Source organism: Poeciliopsis prolifica, unplaced genomic scaffold, assembly GCF_027474105.1.
Source record: "Poeciliopsis prolifica strain line A6 unplaced genomic scaffold, Auburn_PproV2 SCAFFOLD072, whole genome shotgun sequence".
Classification (NCBI taxonomy): domain Eukaryota; kingdom Metazoa; phylum Chordata; class Actinopteri; order Cyprinodontiformes; family Poeciliidae; genus Poeciliopsis; species Poeciliopsis prolifica.
This window is the reverse complement of record NW_026562447.1, coordinates 1,667,162-1,684,106: the sequence shown is the minus strand read 5'-3', so window position 1 is coordinate 1,684,106 and position 16,945 is coordinate 1,667,162. Positions and strand designations below refer to the sequence as shown.

The 16,945-nt window shown below is 38.5% G+C and overlaps 1 protein-coding gene across 10 annotated transcripts in view; it reads right to left on the bottom strand.

The window, feature by feature from the left end:
• The window catches only part of abi1a (abl-interactor 1a), a 42,370-nt gene that overhangs the window by 8,658 nt on the left and 16,767 nt on the right, over positions 1-16,945 (bottom strand). For 7 of the 10 annotated variants that reach the window (XM_055020895.1, XM_055020898.1, XM_055020888.1 and 4 more), the window contains exons 3-6: positions 11,251-11,427; positions 4,250-4,264; positions 3,187-3,290; positions 2,415-2,567 (exon numbers count right to left, since the gene is read on the bottom strand). In XM_055020895.1, coding sequence (XP_054876870.1) covers positions 2,415-2,567; positions 3,187-3,290; positions 4,250-4,264; positions 11,251-11,427 — 449 coding nt within the window. The remainder of the gene's footprint in view (positions 1-2,414; positions 2,568-3,186; positions 3,291-4,249; positions 4,265-11,250; positions 11,428-16,945) is intronic. The other 3 variants (XM_055020887.1, XM_055020890.1, XM_055020892.1) reach the window with 1 other exon arrangement.

Genomic DNA, 16,945 nt, shown 5'->3' with positions numbered 1-16,945 from the left:
GGGGCTTTTAGATCAGCAGTCTGGCAAGCTAAATCCCCTCCTGCTATCTCACTCTCTCTTTCAGCCTGGCCTTGATCCCAGATTTATTTATTTATTTTTTGAACTTCAACCCAACATCCAAACATTTCCATTTCATCCCTGCACTTCGGTTGACCCTTGCTGCCTCTCACCCCGGTGACCGCAGCTCGACTCTTTGCAGAGATTCCTTATGAGTCTCCCTGGACTCTTACGATTCTTTCCGTCCCACTGAAGCGAACGCTGCTCCATCTCTTTATCCCCTCCTGCCCCCCATCAACGCTCCCCTCCCTCCTGTCCGACTCGCATCAATCAACCTCCCACCCCCAGCTCTAAACAAAAGGGTCACCGCCTCTAAAAATCAGGCTAGCGGCAGTGAGAGCAAAGCGCCAAGTCAGCAGATTCTCAAAACCTGGAAAGTTATTAAATCACTAAAAACTCAAAATTACATGTTTTTCCATTCTCAAATTCCCAGAATTCACAGCTATTAATCAAACTCATGTACTCACTGATAAATACGCTAAAGGCAGACAAAGAACTTGCTGTTAAAGGAAAACCATTTATCTACCATCATCGGTAGCTAAGCTAACTAGTCTGAGCACTCATGACAGCAACAGGGACAGGAAGTTATTGTGATTGGTAGCACTAAGTCCCGCCTCCTGGCTTTGATTGGTTGTTTCTATTTAGCACTGGGAGAAGGCAGAGTATCTGTTTCAAAACAAACTATCACAACATGGTGACATTTTCAACAAATAAACGTATTGATGGATGGATGGACAGTTGGTTAGACGGACGGATCCTTCATCAGAATCAGTGTTGTTGTATCCATGGTGGTCATTCAGTTCCTCATCATGAACATTTTGTTTCTACGCTCCAGAAAGCAGAAACCTACAGATGAGTGGAGCCGTCTAAACCAAACCACTGGTAGCCATTTTCCTTCCACAACAACTCTGTTCTCCAACAGCAATAGTATCAGACACCATAATGGCTTCTGCGCTGCACATTAAGGTCCAATAGGAGCTTAAATTCGGTTGAGTCTGACTGAGACTGATGAGCTGAATAAGCCCAACGGATTTCAGGCCAGCATAATCGAATCATGCTAGCATGGTGGTCATATTAGCAGCGGCTAGACTGCATTAGGCTTTTAAACAGAAGCTACAGCAGCTTCAGGCCACACTTTAGCAACAATAACGCTGAGTAGACAAGTTCTGCACATTTGTTTTGTTCTTCGTCCAAAAATATGAAGTCAGGAGAAGAAAGAGAAGGAAGTCATGGGATATTTTTTACCATCTCAGTCAGCATAAACGGCTTTTTAGCTAATGAGACCGATTCGTTCACTCGTAAGTCAAATTTAATGAAAGCGCAGCCGCAGCGTTCACTGCTCTGCATGCAGCATTAGCTTTTCCCCTCATATCAAATCGCCCTTCATATCTGAGGCTTTTACAGATATTAATATCACAGATTCTGACCGTGGTTAGAGCCACTTCAAGCCTCGTCAGACAAATACATTGCAGCAGAAAAAAGAGAATGAGGTGTGAACACGTACTAAGCTGCTGAGGCAAAGGAAGAGATTAAAACTTTCAGACATGGAGATTTTTTTTTCACACAGCAGTGAAATCCTGGCAGCATTTTTTCTGAACAGTTTAAAGGTTCGGATCACACTTGAGATTTGTTGTTTTATACGTTTTGGAATATTTTAGAGTTTTATTTATTAAGTTTAACATTTAAATAGTTAAAATTGGCAAGTAAAATACAAAAAATCATGAGTTTTGAGCTAAAAATTAGTTTTTTGCATGGTTTTTACAAGTTGTGGTCAAAATGTGCAAATATGACCGCAGTATGCAAACTTTTAGCTTCCAAATAATTTTTCTGATTTTTTAAAAACTGTGCATGTTTTTCTTTTGTTTTAAAACTTTTTCAACTTCACAATTATTTTAAAAAATATTTCAGATTTTTTAGATTCTTTTTTTAAACATAAGTTTAAATTTTTTTTTTATTTCGAAGTATTTTCATCTTCAAAATTATTTTAAAAAAATTTTCCAGTTAAATTTTTTTCAACTTCAAATTTAACTATTTTTTATGAGGAACTTCAAATTTATTTCCCAGTTTCAGAATTATTATTTTTAGATATTTTTTTCTGATGTAAAACTATTTCAGATTCAAAATTATTTCTGAAATAGTTTTCAGTTTCCAAAATGATTTCAGTTTCAATTTTATATGAGTTTTTTTTTCAGTTTTTTCTATTACAAATATTTGTTTTCAAGCATCAAATTATTATTATTATTTTTTTAAGCAAACTTGACAGCACCAATTTAGCCCCGTAGGCTGGCTCATAGGCTGTAGATAGTAATAGGAACAACTCAGTGTGACATATCAAGACTGTCATCAGTCTCAGGTACCTGTGCGTGCGTTGCCTCTGGTTGAGCGACGCCGTGCGTCCGGGGCTGTTCTGCTGGCCGTGCTGGCTGCCCAGTCGGGCCGGACTGGTCATGTAGTCGTTAGGGACCGTAGGCGGCTTCACTGGCTCCAGCGTTTTGTACGGCGTGTTGCGTCTGCAGCACCCAGAAAAGTTTTATGTTTAAAAATACATAAAAAAACACCAAATAAATATTAAACTTTTACATATAAACTTTTAATTTAGAAATTTTATTTATATTGATTTTGCTAAAAATACAAATTACAACTTCAATAATTTAGAAAAATAGGAATTGTGGTCTCATATGTATACATTTCCACAAATATTTAGATAAATATTTGTTCAAAAGTGGTTAAGTATTTTTTGATTAACTACTGAATATAATGTTTAATATGTCTTGTGCTATATAAAATCAGTTTGCTGATGCCTACAAACAAATGCTGTTGGACTTTTTTCCAAATATTAGTGAAGAGTTTATGTATAATTATGACTCACAATACAATCAAACATATGAAGCCAATTATTTTTATATAAAAAAAAATCACTATTTTTTGTATTATGATTTCACCCCACAAAAAACAAGATTCACATAAATTAGTAGCCTGAAAAATGTAGATAATTTTTCAGATAGAGGGATAAGGTGCCAACAACAACAAAAAAACAAAAATGCTACAGTCTCTCCTATTTATCCTCGTTAACAGTTTTGCAATTAAAGGATCAGCCCAACTCTGGGGAAACTCGACGGGGCGTCTTACCCAAGTGTGCCTCGCCCCGACATCGGCGGACTGGGCGGCTTCTGTGTTGGCGGATTGGTCCTGGACAGCGTTCCTGCTCTGACTGCCTGATTGTTTCCATGTTGCTGTGGTGGAAGAAAAACAAAACAGTTGCTTCATTTTACAAAACTTCTTCTGACAAAACTGGATGATTATTACTTTTGCGACTGGAATTAAATGTTGCAGGCTGCTCAGACGGCGTATTTCTGTTGGTATTGTTTGGCGAGTTTCATAATCCCTGAAACAGAGTACCTGAATTAAGCATGTAATCTGGATTTACATTGAAAAACGTAAGAAATTATCGCATTTTTGACATGTATCTGAGCTGTCAGAGAAGCCTGGAAGATTTACCTCCACTACAAAACTTTTGAGGACGTTTTCAGGATCTAGACGTTTTTTGTTTGTTTGTTTTTTCTCCCACCATAGCAGTTGCAGTGGTAAACTAATACTCACGCTTTCTTAGCAGCCGAAATGCTAAGGCTCTACATTCAGCAGAAGCTAGTGCTAAAATATTGTACTACAGCAACAGTGTTTAGCAGAAGCTAAAACCAAACTCTATAGCGACACAGTCTTTAGCAAAAGCTAATCGCAAAATTAAACCATGTGGATGGCCACCATGTTTATGTGGCCATCCACAGCGAAAAAGGTATGTGGCTAATTAGCATCAATTGTCCATAAATGTCAGCCATGTACAGGAAACAAGTCATGATTTTTAAAGCATGGACTGGAGGTGGGTTTACAGAGACCAACAATCAATTAACACATAGCAAACTGGACCAATTTGGACCAAATCTACTGTTTGCTTTGACTTTATAGCACCAGTATAAGTGTAACACTGAAACAGCTATGGTGGGAAAGTCCTAAATTACAGCTAATTTACAACACGGTTGGTAAAGAGACAAGGTGGGCACTATGGGATGGTTTTGGTTTTCCGCAGGAAGGACTACAAGTTGGTTAACATGGGAAACAACAACATTACTTCACACTTATAGGGATCTGATAGGAAAGGGAACAAATAGAGGACTAAACAACAGACTACACTTACCTTGGCTTTTAGCCACTTAGCATGGAAGGAGAAAATATAAGCAAAAACAGAGAGACAGAAAGAGGGCATGTCAACATATTCATGTAATTTCTTGTTATTTACACTGAGTCAACATTTTGCAACACTAGGGAGGGTCAGCAGTTACATGCTATGCAACCAGGGGAAAACACAGTGGGTCCAATAACCCAGAACCATTCCAAGTCCTTAAAGTCAAACTCCAAATAAATCAAGATCAAATCTAATCAAGAGGTTGTACAAGAAGAACCAGAAGGTTTTCAGCTAACCTGACTTTACCTGTGAGCAGACGATCAGATATGAAAATAATTAAACGCTTTGTTGGTCTGTAAACAAAAATTTAATTGGTTCTAATAAGTGCAAGATTTTGGTGAGGAAGTTTTGCAGAGCGGAAAGATTCAAAGTTAGCCACTTTTAACACCGATACATAGTTTTCATGTGACGTCAGCCTTACGGAAACTTTGTACCTGACAGGTTGTTCATGATAAATATTAAATTCATCGGCAATCAGACTTCTGTGTGAACAGTTTCCACATAAGCACAAGAAATTCAGACATTACATAACAGCTCAGTTTTTGGAAGTAATAATTGATGCCACTGTCAATAGATCAATTTTACAGTCGAACAATTTGTCACAAGATCACAACATAAAATAAAATAAAACTAATGGCCTAAAAAATATCTACATCTAAAACTAAAAAATGAAACATGAGAATCAGTGTGTTTCTATATTCTCTATTTCCAAGTTTAGACCAGAAATAATGTTTGATTGTCACAGTTTTGGCAGCTTTAGTTTACATCCTGGTATCGAGGCGAGCCAACGCTGCAGTTAAGCTACAGAGTCGAGTGGCTCATCTATAATGCAGCTTCCCTGGTGGCCTCTGCAGGATGCTGTGCGATAAAGAGACCCAACTCAGAGCAAAACTGTGGCATCATCAGGCTCTTTTCAGAAATATAAAGCCATTTAACTCAGCTGATTTAACTCAGATTTCACATTCAGCTAAATCTATCCCATCAACTCGCAAACAGATTCAATTTACTATCTAGGTCATGGTGGAAATGCCAAACCGTGACGCCTCATCTGAATGGGAAACACTGCATCTGTTCTGCTGAATCAGTGTGGAAACGTTTCGGTGATCATTATCAGGTTTGTGAGTACTTGGGCATGTTGAGTTTGGATAAAAGCTGCAATCAAGCAGAGCTACGGGAGAGTTGGTGTGTCTCTAAATAATGTAGTTTGGACTTTATTATTGTAAAAGGAAACCAAACGCTTAAATGCTGCTGAAAGAAAGAGAAACAATCCAGCTCATTTCTACGGTATCTGCCAACAGGGCATCAAGATAAAGGATCTGAGACCCAAGACTTCCTGCTGTGAGTGTCACTTTCAGAGAAGAAACAAGAAAAATGTTTAAAAAATCCAACTGTTTGCACATTCAGCCGTATGTTTTAGGGCTGCAACGAACAATTAATTTCATAACTAATTATTCTGACAATTGGATAAAAGAAACAGGAGCATTCTGCAGATGTTCTACTTTAACCACTAAGCTTTTTATACAAAATGCATTAAAGAATGCAAATAAAATAATAATTTAATTCCTTTTTTGAATAAGGTACTTTAAATTTGAAGTGGGGTGCATAATACTGTCATAAATATGCAATAATGCTCTTATGAACATGAAGGAGTCTTCATAAATTTTAACCACCATTATCATAAAGTGTCATTTGGAAATAATGACACTTTTAATGCAAAATTGCACTAAAAGTTGCATTTTAAGAGTCATAATTAACCAATTAACACTTCATGACACTAAAATATATGTTATCTTTCAGCTTTCCTTTTGTGAACATTTGCAGCAAAGGAAGAATCTATATAAAAAATACTTCTAACAACATTAATCTGTTTATTTTTTCCATTTACTCATTAAGAAGTGGACAGCAAAAGGTCCGATATGAGATTTTTTTTTTTGCAACATTTGAACCAGGTGAAGGTAAAACTGCTACTTTTTTTACACCTATAACTCCACTTAATTATTCGATTTACTAAAGTTATCACGATTAATTCGATTAATCGTTTGAGCCCTAGTTTGAGGTATCAGATCAGGAGTAGTGCTCATCTGTAAGGAGCTCTGTTGGTGACATAATGACATTTATGCCTCCCGTCAGATTATGTTCAATCTCGTCAGCGAGACATTCAGGAATCCAGCTGGGATGACGTCAGAGTTTTAAAAGTAGATGTCAGATGTCCCTGGATTTACACAACGGCCCGACTGAAGTGGTTCAGCTGCTGTAAAATGAATGGATTAAAGTGTGTATTGGGGATGTTATAGTAGCAAGAACAACAAAGTCAAAGATATAACTAAGTTAAAACTACATAAAAAATATATGTATTTTACATTTAAAACAAACAAAAAAAGCACACTAATCAAATGCTGTTTGATTTTAGGCAATACAATGTTCATTTTATTATGCAAAGACATTCATTTTCAAATATTTAATGCATGTTTAATATTTTATAACAAAGGCTTAAATGAAAAATCTGTAGAATGTGAAAATTTTTATGCGATTAATCATCAGAATAATTGGTTCAATCTGTTTTATTTCTGAATGTGATTGAAGGATTTTGTGTTGGACAAATAAACTTTTAGGCCAAAATCCACCCTCTGGTGGATATTTTGATTTTTAAAGTCCCCCCACCACATCATTGATTCTGGTCAGTAAGAAAAGCATGTTGCCACTGAAAAGCCCACATAAACTAATACAGAGTATTGATATGAGGTATTGATTGGCTCTTTGGACGGTGACGTAAACAGATTAGAAGAAGTTTAGCCATGAAGACCACAGCAGCAACATGGATTGGTTTTTATGTCTCCCCACTCTGGCGGATAAAATCTAGCATTTCTACAACCTGAGAACATGAGAAAATCCAGTTCATGCTACAAGAATCTTCCCATTATGAGAGCAAAATAAAAAGATGAGAAGTTTTCTGAATTAATTAACTTCAGAACTGGCTGATAATCAAATCCATTTGATGGCTGCCATCGATTGTCTGACTGGTGGGACAGAAGACACTCCAGAGACGGGACAGACGCAGGGAGACGTCGGGAATTATGTCACTACGCTGGGACAAATTTCTGGCCCCGACAGTGAGAGAGGTTTACTGCATCTAAAAGCTTCTTGATGACCTCTTGGACAAAGCTGACTGATATCTAAATCATTCTACAACAAGATTACGAGGATCTAAGTGCTCAGAAAAATCTTGCAAATTCGACTCTATTGCCTCTTTCACAAAGCTCTGAGAACAGATCGGTTTACTGAAAGCTGCTGATGTAATCTCTTTACGGTTCATCTCCACCCCCGTTTGGTTCCCACCAACCCACATCCAAACCTTTTCCTCAGGTGCCAGGCGGTTTGGGGGGGCTTTGTGAAGATGAAAGAGGAAGTGCAAGAAAGAGAGAGGAGTGTGAATTAGGTAAAAAAAAATAACATAAAAAATTGGAAATAGTGGTAAGAGATGTTTTTCCTCCTTGTTTCTTCTCTTTTTTGTTTCGCATTAAGATTTATTTTTTTTATTTAAAAATTAAAAAAATTAAAGCTGCAAGCAGCCTCGAACGGCCCTCGCAGCCAAGCGCCGCTCCGGCCTATTGTCCACCGCGGGGTACGAGCAACCGCCGCCTCACGCCAGCCACCACAGAAGCTCTCACGCAGTTTTCAGCACCTCCGGCCGCATTGCAGAAGCTGTTGCTGAGTTTCCATCAACGCTTCCCACGTTCCAACACAGAAGTTGTTCCGCAGTTTCCACGCCCGTCCACCAGGCGGTACGCATCGATGCGTTCTGCGGCGCTCCTTGACGATGCAAAAAAATGTGGTGCAGATTCATTGGTTTAGTGAAGAAATATAGCTGGCGGATTAATGTAGGTCGCGCAGTGGAGTCAAAATATATTTCAATGCTGTTTTTCTCTTTCGAGGTCAACAAAGGTCATACGTATCCAATTTGGCGTCAGTCGGAAGATCCACGTGTCATTTACAGTCGAACATATGCACAGGCGAAGTACTGCAGATCGTCATTTTTCATCATTTTCAGCTGTGTTTCTAAAGCACTCTATTTCATTGTTGGAGTAATACTTACTCAGAGTGGCGAATTACTGAAATGGTTTGGAAGAAGTAAGAAAACGCTACATTTACTGCATGATTTAATTCAACAAAAATTATCTGAGACATTTCTATCCTTTTAGAAATTTCATGGCAACGCTCTCACAAAGTTTTCGCGCCCATCCGCCCGTGGATCTGTTTGTCATTGGTGGAGGAACACTGACACCTACTGGCGAAATACTGATATTGTTCTTCATCCTGTTTATCTGCTGTTTCATTTGTGGAGCAATACTGACCCCAAGTGGCGAATTACTGAAATGGTTTATAACGCCAAAAATGGGATCAAAATCTGAACTTCAATCTAAAATGGCCGACTTCCTCTGGGGTTTAGACCATGGCTCCAAGAGACTTTTTGTAAGTCCTGACATGGTACACATGTGTACAAAGTTTCGTAATTGTAGGTTAAAGCATGGCTTGGGGCTGATCATTTAAAATTTTCTAGGGGGCGCTATAGAGAAATTAGGCCACACCCTACAAATATTGTGATGGATTCCTGTCGGGGAGTGGATGAAGATCCATCCTTGTGAGTTTGGAGCAGCTGCGCCCAAAAATGTGGAATTGAGAGCCAAACGTATGGCGATGGCGTTACAGGTCACTTCGCCACGCCGCCACGCCCACCTGCTCCATCGAAGCTGGTCGGTTGGAATCCTCAACACACCAACATGTCTTCTGTGTCTGGGCACAGTTTCATGTTGATGTGGTCAAAGGGGTCAGATAGCGACCGTTCAAAGTAAAACATGACACTTCCTTTTCTCAGGGGGCGTGGCCTAAGTGATGTCATCATTCGACCATAGGGTATTGTAGGACACCCGATGATGATCAATCACAGAAACTTTGGTGCCTCTGTGAGTTTCTGTGTAGGAGATATAGCAGTTTATTTTTTACGGCGAGTAGGTGAACTTTGACCCCTGCTAACCCCCTTCAGCATTCTCAAAAACTCACCGTTTAGATAACTTTAGATGGGACATGCCTTATGAGCAGACTGACCGAGTTTGAAGCCGATCAATCGAAATCCCTAGGAGGAGTTCGATCAAATAGGAAGGCTGTAAACGGCAAAAATGGGGTCAAAATCTGAACTTCAATCCAAAATGGCCGACTTCCTGTGGGGTTTAGACCATGGCTCCAAGAGACTTTCTTTTAAGTCCTGACATGATACAAATGTGTACAAAGTTTCGTAATTGTAGGTAAAAGCATGGCTTGGGGCTGATCATTTAAAATTTTCTAGGGGGCGCTATAAAGAAATTAGGCCACGCCCACCAAATATTGTGATGGATTCCTGTCGGGGAGTGGATGAAGATCCATCCTTGTGAGTTTGGAGCAGCTGGGCCTGAAAATGTGGAATTGAGAGCCAAACGTATGGCGATGGCGTTACAGGTCACTTCGCCACGCCGCCACGCCCACCTGCTCCATCAAAGCTGGTCGGGGTTGGAATCCTCAATACACCAACATGTCTTCTGTGTCTTGGCACAGTTTCATGTTGATGAGGTCAAAGGGGTCAGATAGCGACCGTTCACAGTAAAACATTACACTTCCTGTTCTCAGGGGGCGTGGCCTAAGTGATGTCATCATTCGACCATTAGGTATTGTAGGACACCCGATAATGATAAATCACAGAAACTTTGGTGCCTCTGTGAATTTCTGTGTAGGAGATATAGCAGTTTATGTTTTTATGGCGAGTAGGTGAACTTTGACCCCTGCTAACCCCCCTTCAGCATACTCAAAAACTCACCGTTTTGATAACTTTAGATGGGACATGCCTTCTGAACAGACTGACCCAGTTTGAAGCCGATCAATCGAAATCCCTAGGAGGAGTTCGAACAAATACGAAGGCTGTAAACGGCAAAAATGGCCTCAAAATTGGACCTTCAATCCAAAATGGCCGACTTCCTGTGATACTTGCACTATGACATTAATTGTAAATTTTGAGCATCTTGGGGAGCTCTACAAGTGTACCAAATTTCATGTCTCTAGGATAAAGTAAGTGAATAGCAAAGGGTCCTTTGAAAATTTGTAGGTGGCGCTATTGAGCCATTTCTTATGGGATTTTTGCGATGACCTTAAAATACAAAATTTTGAAACTCCCTTTACGCGTCCGCCAAGTTTGGTGAGTTTTTGAATATGATAAAGCCCCCAAAAAGGCCCTCTTTAGGGGGGCAGAATAATAATAAGAAACAGTAGGAAAACAATAGGCCTTCGCAGCGCTTAGCTGCTCGGGCCTAATAAGTCTTGGATGCATTATCCAAAAATATAATTTTGTATGTTTTTTGTATTTCCATTTGGATCTCAACTGCTTCTAAAAACTGTTTTATTTGGATTCAGGAAAATGAGCCGTTTTGAACCTACAAATCGCTAAAAACACATTTTGTTACCTAGCAACCTAAGCTGAGTGTAGCCCGTTACCTAGCAACCCAAGCTGAGTGTAGCCCGTTACCTAGCAACCCAAGCTGAGTCTAGCCCGTTACCTAGCAACCCAAGCGAAATTCCAGCAGTTTTTGTTTTTTAAAAAACTTTTACACCACTACATTTTACAGTCAGTATCTGAACTTTCTTCTTCTCTACATTTCTGCAAAGCGTCACTTTACATCCAAGTGTGTCTATCTTGTGTTGAATAAGAAGCATAATTTCTCACTTTCTCACATTAGGCCAGGTTGACTTTAGTCTTTGTCTGATTTTGGAAATTTTTTGGATGATCCGAGACATTTATGTTTTACAAGACAGCAAAAGCTGAAAAAAAAAAAAAAACAGAAAGGAAGTGGTAGAGCTGAACCAACAGATATCTTACATTTTCAAGAGTCCCAGATGTTTGTAAAGTTAAGGAAAACCTTGAAAGCGCTCACCTTCACCCCGTGGCCAACATCGTCCAGGACATTGTAGTCAATCGGCTTCCTGATGTACCTGACGGGCCGCTCCAAGTTGGCCGGAGCGATGATCTTATGAGTCCTCGCTGTGTTTTTGTTGGTGGTGAGGATCCCGATCTCCCGCCTGGCGACCTTCTCCTTGTGTATGTCCACCGTCTGGAAACAGCAGAGGAAGTAGAGCGGTGATGTGAAGAAGAGGGTTTATTTAAATGTTTTTTCCATCAGAATCTCAATTCAGTGAGCGTCTGTTTTCCGAGCAGTCCAACCAGTTGACTTGCATCCATTTAATGTAGCGTAGCATTAATTTGGGACTGTAAAAACTGCTTTTTGAAAAAGTACAAGGGTAATGTCCCTCCCAAAATAATGACAGCAGAGCCTGACAACAATATTATTTTACCAGCCTTCAACTCTGTTCACCATGATATGTTATTGTAGCGACTGGAAAGCTCAGTCAAATTTTCTGGTCCAGTACTGGATCAGTTGGAGTTTTACCAATAGAAAAGGGACTTTTTTGGATCAATATGTAGTTCCCGCAAGTCTGAAAGTAAAACGCGCCATCTTAGTGGGGAAGCGCAGCGCAATGCATAGCTGACCAATGGACTCAAGACCAACAAAGAGAAAATATATTGGCCCTCTTGACCAATCTGCAAGAGGAAGATACATGACTCGTACGAGACAGAGAAGGAAAATGTGTCAGACGATGTGGAAAAGTTGCCTTGAGAGCTAGTTCTAGCAACAGACTGCCAAGATGGCTGTCGGCTACAAAGTTCACGAAAGAACTACGTATAGGTAACGTTTCATCAGTCCAGACATGAGTCACATTAAGTTTATAACAAGTTGTAGAGCCAAAGTGGGAATTTCAAACAAAACAACTGATCAGGACTAATGTAGGAAAAATTTGCCCTTTAGTTTCAAAGACCAACCAGAAAAACAACTCCAGCTACAACAGAGGATTCCTTTCATACAAAGATCTGGATATCGACTGAACTCCAACTCTTTTCCTCCAGACTGCCCTGAAGTTTGACATGCAGACATGAATCATTAGGGTTGCTCTGGTTCGCTGAAATTAGGCCCACAACAACGTGATTTATGTTGGATTTCAAGTCTTGCGTGACTATAACCAGATTAAGGAATAACTATATATAAAGGAAGATGTCAAGCAGAAATCCGCAGGAAAAACCAACCTGAACAATTAATATTTCACAACAGGCAGAGAAGGTCCTGTGTAATTGTTCCCATAGACAGTTTGAATAAAACATGAGAAATATTCCTCCTTTTCCATCCGTTCAGACCAAGGAAAACAACAGAGAATGAATGACAGACATTGTCACCAAATTCAATTGGGAAACATTTAAATACTGAGAGACATTTTATCAGAAGGTGGGAAACAACTGAGCCAAAAATAAACAGGAAAACAGAACAAAAATCCCCCTATTAAATCAATTTCTACATCCCGCAGGCTGCTTCTTTTCTATTAAATTTACATTTACCCAATCAGTGTGAGAATTTCAATGACAATGGCTTCTAGATAATAAAATCTGACATTCAGGGTCTCAGAAATGCTTAATGTTATATAAAATCAGTAGAAAATTATATTTTAAAAAGGATCTATTGTGTAAAATTCACATTTTGAATGTTATTGTACCTCCATTTGGGTCTCAACTGCTTCTAAAAAAGCAACCCAAACACTAAAAGAAATAAATAACCAAATAAAAAGACTTGGCTTTTTTTCTTTTTTTACATTATAAAATCTTTATGCAGTCACAAACTATGAAACAAGCAATAAACTTTACATTTTGTTAAATGCCAATTAAAATCATCAAGCATATAAACATAAAATATGTGGATAAATGTTCCAGTTATTATTAATCAAAAGCAACTGTAAACAGGAACTCAGTTTTTGCAGAAACAAGGGAACTCTTTCTAAAAACACAACAAACAGAAAGACTATATCTAAAGCGAGAAGACATCTGGTTTGATCAGCAGGACAAACATCAGTCCAGCTGGCAGAATGAGGGAAGTGAAAAGGCGGCTCACCTCCTTCCTGCATGCACAGAAAACAGCTGCAGCTCCGAAAAGAACCACCGTTCTCTCAGATGGGAAAGAAGCAGAACCTTTAAAGCCAGATTATTCACATGTGATGTCAATGAATGACACACACATGTTCGAGAATGGTTGCCAGTTTTCCAGAACATTCTGGCTGTGGTGGGTTTTTTTCTTTTCTTTTTTTAACTCATCAGATCCAGACTTTCCAGTTTTAAAGTTCAAACTTCTGAATCCGATTCCTTGCCCAGCAGAAGTTTACCACACCTTTAAATGGTACAATTCATCTTTAGTCATGAGAAAAGATGAAGAAGATCTCTGGTCTTCATCAGTTTGGGATATGAGCGAGTCAGCGCAGTGGATGATTGTTGTGTTGTTAGTGGTTACATGAACCAGACTGTTTCCATCATGTTTAAGGAAATCTGGCTGCTTCAAATCTAACAAACTGGTGGCTATTTTTAAAATTGAAGCGTCAACATCAAAGGATCCAAGAAGGTGACGTACTGCAATATGTCTGGAGAGGATTCAAAAGGTCATTTTGGAAAATTACAACTTTTCCAAACTCTTCATGATTAGGAACCCCGTTAACTGCAGAAACACAAAATCTTACTATGTATTTTGGTATCGTTTCAAGTGCAAATATCTTTATACTTTTGAAATACAACAAAATTAACCTGCAAAAATGATGTTTGCAAGACATAAGAGCTTGTTTTAAGTCCATAATTCCTAAATATTGGCTTGAACTGGCAGATTATTTCACTTATAATAAGTATTGTGAATGCAGCCCACATTTTCACTCCCTTTTGGGGAATCAAATAATTATTTGAAAGCAGCAGAATTAAAACAAGTCACTTTATAGAGATATGAACCCATAATTAAATAAAATGGATAAACTAATAAGAATTAAAAGAAACAATGGATAAATTAAACAAAATAAAATATCCAGAATAAATACATTAACATAAATAATATTCATAAGTAAAATAGATAAAAATCAATAAATAGTGCGAATTAAAATATGAACAAATAAATAATTCCAGAATTAAATTTAAAATAAATTTCCAAAATTTACATACATTTCTAGAAATTAAATAAATTCTAAGAATTAAAATAACATCTTGAGATAATTTCACACATGACTTCAGTTTTAGAGCACTGTAAAAATGTTCAAACACGTATAAGGTTTGTTCAGCAACATTAAATGTTTTGAAGTGGAAAATTCATTTTAAGTGACTGAAATGCCTTCTTAATTTAAATTAAATTGAAAAATACATTACTGATCCCAAAGGGAAATTAAAACATTGTAAAAGAGAAATGAAATTACCCACTGTAATGCTCATCCTAAAATTAAATCTATGCAAAGAAAATCTGACATAAAGCAAGATTTAAAGGTGAAACTCCTACAGATTGAGGCCATTCTGACTCTGAATGATGATCTATGAATGGACAGAAACACAAACTATATTTAGGTTTCCTGCTTCCTGTCAGAAACTGTTACATGGGTGTTCACTCTTCTGAGAAACAAAACCCAAACCGAAACGTATCACATCGTTTTGTTCTGGACGGCTCACGCGGACGGGCTTAAATATATCAGCAAAGACGCTTAAAAGGCCTGAAGGCCGGAGGGATGGCCAATAATAATACTGAAAACAAAACCAGTGGGAGGGGTCAGAGGTCAGAGGAGAAAATATCTTCCTCAAAAAGCTTCTGGTAAATATAGCTAATGATAAAACTATTGATATTACTCCTACTTTCCCACATTTAGTCATATTACAAACCACAAACTTCAATGCATTTTATGTGCTGCACCAACACAAAGCAGCGCAAAATTGTTTAGTGGAAAAAAAAAAAGGGTTTTCAAAGCTCAAACTCAGCTGGAATAGATTGAGAGTGTCTCAAATGTCTTAGCATTCACTTTGGACAAACCTAAGTGAAAGTTTTATATTTTCAGCAGTGAAAATGTATATTTATACATAAATGTAAGAGAGACAAACCACACTAATTGAAAAGCCAGTTCCCCTGCTTGCCTGTGGTGGCGCTGCACCAAGAACCACTTAAGAAAACATCAAAGAAGACACGGAGCGCAACTTCCTTCTTCAAGAAATGTACACAAAAATGGAGAGGTTGAAGGATTTCTCTTTTGTCTTTAGAAAAAGAGGATGACTCATTTTTTCTAATAGCGTTAGACATGCATGTTTGTTTTGCTTGAATTTACCCAGAATCTTGCTTTGGAGCTGTTTCTGGTCCACTTGGTGTTCCCATTGCATTCAAACCACACCAGAGTTCACTTCAACCAAACCCAGTAAACTGCTGCTGGCCACACACCCCCAGCTCAACGTTTACACTCACACATGAAAATCCCTACAAACAGATGTGTAACTATACAGTCATACATCTTTGAAAAGCAGAAGTGGAGCATCCTGCACAACCAACAAAAATCCCTGCAAAAAGACAAAATCTTACTAAGTATTTTGGGTCTAGTTTCTAGAGCAAAATCTTATGAAACTTGAAATAAGACAAATTTTATTTCAAAGTCATTTTTCAGTAAAATATAGAGGCTTGTTTTAAATAAATATTTCCTTATTATTGATGGAAATGTACTTGTTCCATTGGCAGGAGTTATTTACTTCAAACAAGTAAGTTTGTAAGATATTTGCACTAGAAACTAGACCAAAATCACTTGATAAGGTTTTGTGTTTTTGAAGTGCTTGCTACAATAAAACCAGCTGCCCAAATGTGCTGGAGCTACGCTGTGGTTGCTAGGTAACAGCAAAATGTAACTTGACAATTGGGAGGTTTTGAAACTGCTCGTTTTCCAGTCACCAAAAAAACTCAAATTTTTGCCAAACGAACAAGCTCTTGGACTTTTTAAAAAAGCATTTCAGACCCAAATTGAAGTATAAAAATGTGTGAAATATTTAATAGGGACTGTATTGTAAGTTTTGTCAAACCAAGCTCTTTGACTACCTTGCAGGTTCCAGCAGATTTAAAATACTTTACGGAAACCTTGAGGACAAACCAGCCAGTAAATCATCTCAGATTTGAACCATAAAAACTTTAAATCACACCTGTCCTCAGCTTCTCACGATCTCTAGACTTTAGACTTTCGTTTCTGTACTTGGCCCAGATGGTCGCTAAAATAGTCTGGTTGACTAAGGCAGCTAAGGCGTCATCTGAAGCTCTCATCTGTAACGTCACACAGTTTTTTGTGCTACACTGAGCATGCTGGAGGGGTGAAACTGTGGAGAGATGATCTCTGCTCCAAACACGGCAGACAGGCACGAACTTTGAGAGCGAGTAAACCTGCCAAGGTCAGGGTTTTGTTTGCTTACGCAGCACACATGGAGACACCTTGGCTGACTTTTCCCAATCTCACTTTGGGCTTCGGCCAACGAAGCCTCCTGTCCTAAAAATCTGCGTACGAACTCTGATGTAACATTCAATCAATCTCAGGCCTAGAGCCAAACAAAAACAAAAATAAAAACTCAAATCTGAGCAGCCAAACATCTGAGTTTGAATAACCCAAACAGAGTTTCACCAAGAAACTGATTGGTGTTGGGTAAGAAACACACTACTTAGTGTTAGGTTTGCTAAGTAGTGAGGAATGTGCTGGTAATGATGATGAGGAGGA